Here is a 12,528-nt window from a genome sequence, read left to right on the forward strand (position 1 = left end):
GTTTTAATTCTGGTTTAACTTCTCTAGGTCATAATTCTGAACCACCATTTTCAATTAGTATTTTTCATGTGAATAACAATATGGCAAAATGGAAATAGCACTGAATTTTGAGTGAGGAGACATGATTTCATGTTTTAGCCCTGCCATTTCCTAGTCACTTGAACTCTGTTACCTAAGCAACTCTATAAGATACAAGTTGTAGAGTGTCAATTTGTATTGGTATTTCTCTATGTCAGAGAAGTCACACAATGTTACTTATAATAAAAGCACAATGACACTTATACTATTTCATAGGGTTGATATAAACTTTTAAAGTGCTATGGATATCTAAGTTATCATTATTATCAATAATGCTTCCTAAAGCCAAAACAAAAAGAGAGGAGAAGAACTTTTTAGTATCTACCATTTTGGATTATCTGTGTCATTGCATTCACTATTGGCATACATAAAAAAAATGTAACCATAACTTAATTATCTTAAATTAAATGAAAGCAATGAGAATGAGAATTTTATGCATGATTATAAAAAGTACACGACTGGAAATTAGGAGACACTGACTGGTAAGATATTGTCTCTATTATCTATCTATTATCTATTATTATTAAAGATAATATGATATCCAGTGAAATTGGAATCAAGTCCTTGTCACTAACCAGCCGAATGACCTCTGGCAAACACAAACTATATCTAGTCAATGAAATCAAAGCTGGTAACAATAGAACAGAAGGTTATTCACCTACTATTACCAGTATAAAAAGTCAAAAGAAACTTAACTGTCATAAATTGTTGATTATTCTGGTGTTGAAAATCCATTAGACAAAAATCCATCTCTTGTGCTTAATCTCTCTTTTAAAAGAAAAATAACAACCATCGATGACCTCATAACAAGCATGCCCACAGCTTACCTGTTCGTTCTTCCACAATTCTCACAGCAATCACATTTTTATCCATGGAATTAGGGTACTAAGTGAAAGAAAATAGAGTAAGAGTTATTGATTACTTAAAATAGACATTTCTGTTTATAGAATCATTAAATATTTTCTAAGAATTCTCTGAGTAAAGGCCAGTTTTGATCTAATGTTTTAAATTTGTTATCCAGCTGAAGGAAGGATGGTTTTGGGTTTCAAAAATTAACATACATTTCTTCATATGATAGCATCTACTTTTATTATGAAATAACCATAATTTCAACTTGGAGGATATTTATTCAGATTATGATGAACATAATTAATTATGTTCATCAAAGAGATGATAATCCCAAAAACAAAGCAAAATAAATCAGATAATAGAACCACTTCCAATAAATGGACAGGGTCCCCCTATGATACATTCAGAGAGAAGTTACTGTCCCATCACTACCTGAATGTATGCCTCCAACATCTTCTCTCTCTATCTGAAATGTGACCATCAGAACCACTACTTGGAAAGCAAGGAAAAGTTAAGAATTTATAAGCAGAATGTTTTCATTAAAATGTGCATATGTTAAATGAAAGAACGGTCATGAATACACAAATATTCCTGTCATATTAGGGACCATGGTTTATCATTTAAAACATACTACAAAGTATGTGTGACCCAGGGGAAGTCACTTAAGGGGGTAAAATGGTAAGCAGTTCCATAGGACTGTAAGTTGCAGGAAAGGTGCTAACCTATCTTGGTAGAGTTTCCACACCTGGGTATTCCCAATGTCAATAAAATCACACATCCAGTCCATATTCTTATCTTCATCCCAGATATCATCTTGGAAAGTTGAGGAAATAAGACTATAGGACATTAAAGCTTTAGAAAATGTGCCATTTCAAGAATATTGAGAGATATTTTGGAGAGAGGATCTGTTCTTGGGATGAAGAAGAAATAGGCAGGCCAATGTATGTGAGTTCCCCTGGCTCTTCCATGGGAAATTGCTTATATATTTAGAGCTAGAAGGGACCTTATAGATCACTGAGACCAACCCCCTTGTTTTGTTTTATTTTACTTTATTAGCAAGCATTTATTTTCTCTTTTATCTTTCCTGTTCTCCATTTCCCAACCTCTATCTCCCTTTGGGGAAAAGAAAAACAAAACCACTGTAACAAATACACAGTCACACAAAACAGATTACTGCACTGTAATATATGATTCATTCTATATCTTCAATTCATCACCTCTTTTTTAGTCATTACAATGATCAGAGGTCTTAAGTTTTTCAATGTTGCTGTTAATGCATGAATTATTCTGATTCTACTCACTACATTCTTTATTGGTTCATACAATTTCCAGGCAGGTTCTTCTAGGACTCTTTCATCATTTCTTATGGCACACTAATTTTCCATTCATATAACACAATTTATTCACCTACTTGCCCTAGTAAATGGGTAGCCCCTCAATTTCCAGTTCTTTTCTACTGCAAAGAGTCAATATAAATATATTCATTATTACCTAGAATTTTGAGGTAACTACCTCAAAATGGCACAGTGGATAGGGTGCTGGACCAAGAGTCAGGAAGACCTGAGTTCAAATCTTCCTTCATATCTTTACTAGATGAGTGACCTTGAGCAAGTTACTTAATTTCTGTCTGCCTTGGTTTTCTCAACTAAAAATTTGGGTTAATAATAGCACCTATCTCCCAGGGTTGCAGTGAGAATTAAATGTGATGATAATTTTAAAGTAATTATTACAATAACTTTTACATACTAAGAACTACATAAATATCAGCTATTACTATTATACTACTTACTATGTGTTGGGCACTGTCCTAAGTGCTTTACAAATATCATTTCATATAATTCTCAGAACAGCCCTGCAAAGCAGGTACAATTATTATCCAAATCTGGCAGCTAAGAAAACTGGAACTAACAAAGTTTATATACAACATGTGTAGGCTTTAAATTAACATCCAATACTTTAAGTATTATTTTTATAAAGTTTATTATCTAACAAAATAGAACCACATGACTAAGTTTTTCTACCTGCTCAAAAATCCTCACTTCAAAGCCTCAATATGCTACACCAATTTATAACGTGTCTATGTCAGTCCGTAAGGACAGGAAGTAAGTAGGGTACCAGGAATTGTAGTTTTGTTGGGGATCGGTTTTGCTGGGGATCATAGTTTTTTAGGGTAACAGATTCTAATTACACAATGTACAAGGTTACACAACCAGTAGACAAGGCGAAATTTGTACTCATCTTTTTGACTCCAAGCCCAATGCTATATGCTATGCCATCTAGCTGCTATATACACATATACAGTCAAATTTTGATACTTGGTGGTTTCAGAACTCATCAAATTTGGTGTTTGGTGCATTTTGATGAGAAAAAATTGTCACAGTATCCAACATTTGCTTGGCACTCAACATGCTTGCTAGAACTTGTTAGCATCATGATCTTGAGAAGTATATGGCAGCTCCAGCCAAAAAAAAAGGATCAAGTGGAGCATAAAGAAGAGCTCAATACTGATGAGCTCCAGGAACTTCAAAGGAAGCAGCAAAAGTTAGTGGCAAGAGAGTTTTCTTCAGGTGAAAAGGAGGCAAAAAAAATGTCCCCATTTCATTAATCAAAGAAATGAGTGCAAAGTGGGTGGAAATGCAAAGCTTTATTGAAAAAGATCACCCTGGTAAAGTACTAACAAGTAGAATTGTAAATTTGTTCAATGACCTAACCATTTCTCACTTTATAGGAATTTTGAAACACAGGCAAAACCAAACATCATTGGATAGGTTTATGTAAAGCTTACACCTGATAAATCTCAAGCAGGATTCAGTGTTGATAAGAGAAGGAAAAAAGAAAAAGAAAGAACTCCAGAAGAGTAGTTACTTTAAGATATTATGGAGGTGAACTCCTTTTCCAGATCATAACATTTTCTCCTTCCCACCATCCCCTTAGACCATGAATTCTTCTTAATACAAGTAAAGTTAAGTTTAAATTATTTTATTTATTATTGTTTTAATTTATATCTATGTATTAATGTTTATTTAGTAAAAACAGCTCATATAATATCTTATAAAATCTGGGTTTTCTGGATATCTGGAGAGGATTAATTCAATTTATATTATTCCTAATGGGAAAAAATTAATGTGATACTCAACCTTTTTAGTATTCGAACTGCCTTATGGAATGAATTAATGATGACTGCCAAAGTACCACTGTAATGGGCGCCTTGGTGGCACAGGGAATACAGTGGATGCAATGCTGGACCTACAATTAAGAAGGAGCATCTTCCTGATTTCAAATATGCCCTCAAATACTTACAAGCTGTGTGATTCTGGGCAAGTCACTAAACCCTGTTTGCTTATGAGTTGGAAAAGGAGAAAACAGCAAAGCACTCAAGTATCTTTGCCAAGAAAACCCCAAACAGGATAATGTCATGACTGAAAATGCCTGAACAACAAAAATACACAAACTTGTGTATTTGTGTATATGTTTTATGGTATTCTTTGATTTCTCTGGGGTACAATCCTACCAGTGGTTTTGTTTCAATTCCTTTATTTTCCAGATGAGAGAAATGAGGCACAGAAAGGTTAATTGAATTGTTAAGGACATACAACTAAGGTAGGATTCAAATCCAGGTCTTTTTAATTCCACAGCCAGCATCTATCTGCTACATGATGTTGCCTTTCAGATCAGCTTTCTTCCTTGTCCAATCCTTCATGGCAACCAACCAAATCTCCTGCAGCTCCTCTATCATTCTCTTTTGCCCTTCTGTGGCTATGATACATAGAGTTACCCACATCCAAATGATGGTACAAAGTAAAAATGGGCCCTGCATAGGAAACCAATTCAAGGAAAAATCATCACCAATCCCAATCTCACCATTAGTCCCACCATACCCTCATCTTGCAAGACTGTTTCTTGACAAATTAAAAGGGGTTGGAAGAACTATGCTCTAACAACCAATCCTTGCCCTTTCCTATAATTTTATATATTGTGTCTTCAAAGCTTGTTGCTCATAAGGTATGGCCATATTTTTATAACTTTTTTTAAGTATTAGAGAGGGGGAGCATCTTGATGACTCAGTGGATTGAGAACCAGGCCTAGAGACAGGAGGTCCTGGGTTGAAATCTAGCCTCAGACACTTCCTAGCTGTGTGCCCCTGGGCAAGACTCTTAATCTCCATTGCCTAGCCCTTCCCACTCTTCTGCCTTGGAACCAATCAATACAAGGTATTGATTACAAGACAGAAGGTAAGGATTTAAGAAAAAAAAGTATTAGAGAAGCTCTAAATTTGAGCCTTGCTCTGATGTATATAACATATATGATCCAGGACAAGTCACTCTATTTGTTCATCTGTAAAATATAAAATACTTTACCTTGATTTTGAAAGGTTAAGAAATGAAATGAATAATTCTATCCCTACTTTCACTGGGTTGTTGTAAGGAAAATGCTTTGGAAATATTTAAAATGTATTATATAAATGAGTTATCTATATCAACAACATCATCATCATCAATAACAACATGTCAGAGAGGAGAATTTAATGAAGAAAGTAAATTCCAGGGAGTGGGAAGGGTAGGATGAGAAGATATAAGACAAACTTCACAACTCTATTAAGGATACAATTAATTCTATTAAGGGTACAATGAAGTCTTTGCAGCACTTTAAAGCCCATAACATCTAAACCATATTGATGACTAAATTTTTCAAATGCAATTTTCTAAATTAATTAATTCTCCAACTAGAGAGAATTGCTTGGATCCAAGAAGGCTCTTCACTACCCCTGCAAGACATGGAATGGAAACACACACAGATCATAATCCTGGATCTCCTACTGACCAATTACATTTAAGCAACCAATCAACTATTATTAAGGACTTACAAATGTGCCAGGTACTGTGCTAACAGACTGGCAAAACAAGTATAAACAATGAAATAATATTGATTCACAAGGAGCTTGCATCTAATGGAGGAATTAAGAAGTACACATAAAAATACCTACAATATAAATTTAAGCAAATAGATACAAATATATACAGAGTAACTAAAAGGCAATTTGGGAAAGAGAGCACTACCATTTGGGAGAATAAAGAAACTTTTCATGCAGATGACTTCAGAAGCAGCTTGTGGCACAGTAGAATATTGGGCCTGGAGTCAGGAAAATTTGAATGCAAATACAACTTCAGATATTTTCTAGCTGTGTGACATTGGACAGGTTGCTTAATCTGTTTGCCTCATTTTCCACAACTGTAAAATGGTGATAATAATAATAATACCTATCTTCTAGGATTATTATGAGGATGAAATAATATTTAAAATATGATAATATGTAGATTGTATAATATGTAAATATGTGAAAATACGAAAAATGTGCTTAGCACAATGACTGGCACAGTTTTCACTCTAAAAAAGCTTATTTCCTGGGGTCAGCTAAGTGGCTCAGTAGATTGAGAGTCAAGTCTAGAGACTAGAAGTCCTCTGTTCAAATCTAGTCTCAGACACTACCTAGCTGGGTAACCCTGGGCAAGTCACTTAACTTCCATTACCTAGCCCTTATTCCTTTTCTGCCTTGGAATCAGTAAGTTGGAAAGTAAATTTAAAAAATTAAATAAATATTATATCCTTCCCATTCCTCCCTCCTTCCATTCCCTGCCTCAGAAGATATACTTCAATGACTACTTAAAGGAAGAGGCTCTGAGACTGAGGTAAAGAGGGGATGCCTTCTAGAGAGAAAGAACAACAGTCACTTCCCTCTCTAGGACTTAGTTTCCTCATTTATAATGAGTGACCTGAACTACCCCAATCATCAAAATCATTTCCAATTTTCTCATTCAATGTCTTTAAATCACTTTCAGGTCTAAAATTCCATGTTCTATTTTCTAAGATCCCATACAGCTCTAAAATTCTAACATTTTATAAAATCTAACAATCTATATCATACAAAGCTATTCAGAAAGTCAACATTCTCTGGCACAATGAAAAATGTTTTATAATTTCCTTTAAGGTGTATTATCCTACATTGAGAAGGTCAATTATTTTAGTTAGACCATTCTGAAATTTGCTCAATTCCTCTAAAGAAAATGTCTGAGAGAAAAAATCAATAAATAAATTGTTATAATAAGATAAATAGAAAATAATTAATGTACAATGGTCCAAAGAATTTCCATTAAAATTTGTTATGTTAGCATACATATGCTGAGTGGATATTATAAGCACATTATAAGAAAAAAAAGGAAAGAAAAGGATTATTAGACTGCAAAGCAATGAGAGAAGCAGGAAAGGTAATCTATCACTCAAGAAAGCATGGAAATAAAATTATTATCTGAAGCACCTTTCAAATTCTGATAATTTCACTGGGTTACCCATCAGTGACATTCTAGCACAGAATAACAACCCAAACATTTGCCTCTATTTGGTTGGTACTTACTAAAACTTCAGATTAATTTAAGAACCAGAGGAAATCATAAAATTACATTTCATTATACACTCAGGTCTCATGCATAACATGATGCTTTGAAATAACAAAATTAAAATGAGAATTTCATTACCAAACAACACTGGGAAGCACATGCCCTAGTCCAATCATTGGCAGAGAGTCAAGTCATTTTCTACATAAATATTTTCAAAAAGCCAACTATATTAATTGGAAAGGAACAATTTTCCACACAATAAAGTAAAAAGTTAAATTATTCAAGTTTATTTTAATATATTCACCAATAGCTAAATAAAAATTATCTGCCTTTTATTATACAGTCTTTTTTAAAGTTAGAAATTACTGTACTGAATCTTCTAGCAACATTGCAAGAAATGATCTGTTGCCATCTTGTGGTAACTTGAATATTTGAACATTACCTAAATTAAGGAAATTTATCTGAGAGCTGATAATGAAAGAAAAGAGCCATGTGGTTGGTGGGTATGTGCAGATATAAATATACAAGGTGATTTTACAGAGAAATTATTATCTAACTATTACCCAACATCTACCAATTACCAACAATTTGGTAGTCTGGATTGAAAGAGCTTCTCATTGTATAAAGGTTCTTAGTAGCTCAACGGATTTTTTTTTTGTTTAAGTAGAACTTGGGAAAATAAGAGACATGATCTCTGTGTGTTATTCTTTTCAGATTTAAGAAACACATATGTGTATAACAATATACTTGAAAGTACATGTGAAGAGTATAGAATGTACTATATATAAGTGTATCACTAAAAGTAGAAAATGTTTTTCTAAAAATGCTATAATGTAACAAATTATGGAGTGGATATTATTACTTATGTAAATAAAGATTCAGAACTAATAAATTATACTTTTATATATAAATAAATAAGTTAAAATTTTAGGGGAAAAGCATCTAATGTTCTTTATAAATATTAAGTAGTTATTGTATTGACTTAGATCCGATTAGACTATCTTCAATTCAACAATGGGGATACAAAAACAAAAATGAAAAATATATATGGAAGATCTGCTTCACTACAATCTATTCCCAATAAGGTCACCAAATTGATCAGATACATCACTCCATCTGGTGATTCTAAAATCCTTCCATGACCACCTATACCATTCCATGAAGTCCAAAACTAAAGTCAATAACATAAGCAACCTACCCCAGTACTTTTCCAACTTTCCAGTCTTACATCACATTATATTCTTCCATAGCAGCTAAATTTCTCTAAACTGTATTAGTCAGCATCCCTCAACTTTCTTAGAAAGAAAAGCAAAGCCTTTCTTATCTCCATTCCTTTGCTTATACAACTCCTTTTCCATCTTGTCATCATGTTTAGAAATTCTTTGTTGTTTGTTGTTCAGTTGTTTCAGTACTTTCCAACTCTTCATGATCCCAATTAGGGTTTTCTTGGCAATGATACTGGATTCTTTTGCTGTTTCCTTTTCCAGCTCATTTTACAGATAAGGAACTGAGACTTAAGTGACTTGCACAGAATCACACAGCTAGTAAATGTTTGAGGGCAAATTTGAACTCGGAAAGATGAGTCTTCCTGACTTTGTGTGTGTGGGGGGGGTGTCCTTGTCATGAGTTCTACAAGGGTTGAGAGATACCATATTTAATCTTTGCACATTCCTTACTGCTTTACAAACATGGGAAATTTGCACATAATAAGCATCAAAATTCTTAATGAATGAACAAATGAATTTCTTGGGCCAAAAACAAAGCTTTTGTGTAAAAAGGAAATTATTTTGAGAACAGCTTAAAGGGGGGGAAATGGAGATTTTAAAAAGTAAAAAATTCACAGGTACAGAAAGGAATGATCTAGGATCATTTTCACATTAAAAATGAGAAAAAGTGACACTGAAAAGTGACACGGTGAAATAAATGCCACTCATTGCTAAATTGAAGAGTCTGGATCCAAACCCAGATCCTTTCTTTTAATCCAATGCTTTTCCTACTTACTATATAATGTATAGCTTCTGAGCTTTTTTATTATTAGAAAAAATGAAACAAGAAAATTAGAATAATAATTATCCAGTTTTGTAACTCAAGTTACAAGTTTAAGAACACTCAGAAAGTAATTGTCTAGTATTTCTAAATGTAGAATAAATATCAACTTTTCAAAAAGCCTGAAATTCAATGAATCTTCATCCAAAATATAAAAAGTCAGCCATTACCAGAAAATTCATTGTTTATTACCCTCCAAGTATGGTTTTCAGAGATTTTTTTTAAATAGCATACATAGATATGGCTGTTAACACTGTAATAAGGTAGTTGCTACTAGATGATCCTGAATACAGTGCAGTACAATTGAAAGAGAAATAGTTTGGGAATGAGAGACTCTTGGTCCAAATCATGACTATTAATATTATGTGGCATTGGGTGACTTACTTACCCTCCCTAGGATTCAATTTCCTCATCTCAGTCAGACAATTATTATTTATTAAGTGCCTACTATGTGTCATGCAGTGTAGTGAGCACTGGGAATAAAAAGAAAAGCAAAAGAGTGACTTCTAGATTACTGTCTAACAAAAGAGACAAGAAAACAAATATAAAAAATAATCTATATACAGGATATATAAGAAATAGTTGAGACGAATAGAATTAAGAGAGGGCAGGAAAGATTTCCTATAGAAGGTGGGATTTTTTCAGGGACTAAAGGAACCCAAGAGACAAAGTTAAGGAAGAAGAACATCCTAGGCATGGGTATAGCTAAAGAAAATTCCCAGAGATGAGAGATGGGAGTGTCTTATTTGAGAAACAGCAAAGGGACCATGTCACTGGATTGAATTGTGAATGACTTTAGGAAGTGGAGAGTAAGAACACTGGAAAGGTAGGGGATGTAGAGCCACAAGTTATGAAGGACTTTGAATACAAAACAGAAGATTTTAGGCTTGATCCTAGAGGTGACAAAAAGTCACTGGAGTTTCTTGATTAGGGGAATGAAATGGTCTGATAAGCACTTTAGGAGGATCACTTTGGCAGCTGAATAGAGAACAGACTAAAGTAGAGAAAGAGTTAAGATAGCAAAACCAACCAGCAGGCTATTGCAATAGTTGCGGGATTAGAAAATGAGGACCTGTACCAGGATAATGGAAGTATGAAGTGAGAATGGGGATATATTCAAGATATGTTGCAAAAGTGAAATCTAAAAGGCTTTTGAAACAAATTAGATATGGAGGATGAGAGATCATGATGAGTTGACAATGACATTTAGGTTGTAAGCTTGAGAGACTGGAAGGATGGTGGTGCCCTCAACAATAATAATAAAGTTTATAAATTGGCAAGGTTTAGAGAAAAATTAATGAGTTCAGATCAGTTTAAGATATTCAACAGGCAACTAGAGGTGTGCGATTAGAGATCAATAGATAGCTTAGGGGTATATAAGCAGTTTTGAAAATATTTAGTATAGAGATGATAGTTGAATTCATGTATGCTGATGAAATCACCCAGTAAAATAGTATAGAGAGAAGAGATCCCAGGCCAAAGAGCCCTATGAGACACTCAGTTAGTGGTCATGGCTTAGATGAAGATCCAGTAAAGTAGCCTGAAAAGCAGTCAAATAGAGGGAAAACCTGACGAGTGTAGTTTCCTCAAATCCTAAAGAAGAGAGCATCAAATGGAAGAGGGTGATGAAAACAGCAAAAAATTAAGAAAGGGTAAGAGGAATGAGAGGTCATGAAATTGTCAATTCAAAGATCATTGACAACTTTAGAGAAGACAGCTTTGGTTGAATGATAACTCTGACAATGAGACTGTAGAGAGCTAAGAATAAGGAGCAGAAGAGGTATCTGTAAGAAGAGAGCCTTCGTAACAAATGACAGGAGAGATTTGGGATGATAGTGGGCATAGAAAGGTAAAAATGTTTTTTTTGCAAATTAAAGAAATATAGGCATGTTGTAGGGAGCAGGGAAAATGGGGATGGATAGAAGGAACAATCTGCTAGAGGAGACAGAAAGGAATGGAATCTTTTTTTCAAGTAGAGGAGTGTGCCTCAGCAAAGAGAAGGGCCACCTCTTCAGGTGAAGAAGGAGATAATAGCAAAAGGCATCTGAATGATGTGAGATGAGGATGAGGGGAGATATGGGAGCTCTTGGCAAATTGCCTCAATTTTTCAGTTCAATATGAAGCAACGTTCACAGCTGAGATAGTAGGGGGGAAAGAACTATGGAAGTTTTGAAGAAAAAATTTTAAAAGACAGAAAGAGCTGCTCTGGTCAGTGGGATAATGAGTTCATTAAGGAGGTACTAGAGGATTGCCTCTAGAAGGCATATAACATAAATTTGTATTGGACCCAATCAAAACACAGTTTTCCTCACCTTTGTTCATCTGTAAAAGTTAATTTTACATTAGTCAAATCAAACATCAATTAATAAGAATTCTAGAGGATGAGCTCTTAAAATATCACATTAAAATGAGTAGTCAAAGTTGCTATCATTTACTAAGAGATAATGCCTATCAATGCTAACTCAGACTAGTATTTAAAGTACTCCAATTGGAGCAGCTAGGTGACCCAGTAGATTCAGAGCCAGGCCCAGAGATGGGAGGTCCTGGGTTCAAATCTGGTCTCTGACACTTCCTAGCTGTGTGACCCTGGGCAAGTCACTTAACCCCCATTGCCTAGCCCTTACCACTCTTCTGCCTTGGAACAAATACATAGTATTGATTCCTAGGCAGAAGGGAAGGTTTTTTAAAATAAATAAATAAAGTACTCCAATTGTTATATTGGTTATTTATTTTTTATGAAGAGTAGGTCAGTTTATACACAGATAATCTTCATCAGTCTATACAAGACAGGTTCAAAACAGATAACTGAATTTCTCACTAAGAGAGGTACCTAAACACTGGTAGACAGATTAGCTCCCCCACATCTACCCAGGAAAAACCTCAAAATTTGTAATGATCAAGATATCTATCCACTGGTAAACTACTACAAGTAACTTCTTCCACAAAGAAAAAGTAAGTCATGATCACAAAGGCAGTCAGGGGTGGGGAAAGGTAACAGAAAAGCTAGCATCCATCAATGTGAGCAAACAAGTGAGAAACCTTTCATCAAAACTAGAAATGGTACCGAGACAATGTATCTTTCAGGGCTCTCTCTGTCTGGAAACATCAAAATCAGCTTTCACCTCCTCCCCAGAAAGTCCCAAGGAGTTCAAAAAGCCCCAGG

At 34.4% G+C, this 12,528-nt stretch overlaps 1 protein-coding gene across 2 annotated transcripts in view; it reads right to left on the reverse strand.

The window, feature by feature from the left end:
* Positions 1–12,528, reverse strand: part of PRELID2 (PRELI domain containing 2) — a 95,952-nt gene that overhangs the window by 66,877 nt on the left and 16,547 nt on the right. For both annotated transcript variants that reach the window (XR_001626560.2, XM_007473825.3), the window contains exon 2: positions 906–963. Coding sequence is in view for 1 of the 2 variants with exons in the window: in XM_007473825.3 (XP_007473887.1) it covers positions 906–963 (58 nt within the window). In the remaining variant the exon portion in view is untranslated. The remainder of the gene's footprint in view (positions 1–905; positions 964–12,528) is intronic.

Source organism: Monodelphis domestica, chromosome 1 (genome assembly GCF_027887165.1).
Source record: "Monodelphis domestica isolate mMonDom1 chromosome 1, mMonDom1.pri, whole genome shotgun sequence".
Taxonomy (NCBI): Eukaryota; Metazoa; Chordata; class Mammalia; order Didelphimorphia; family Didelphidae; genus Monodelphis; species Monodelphis domestica.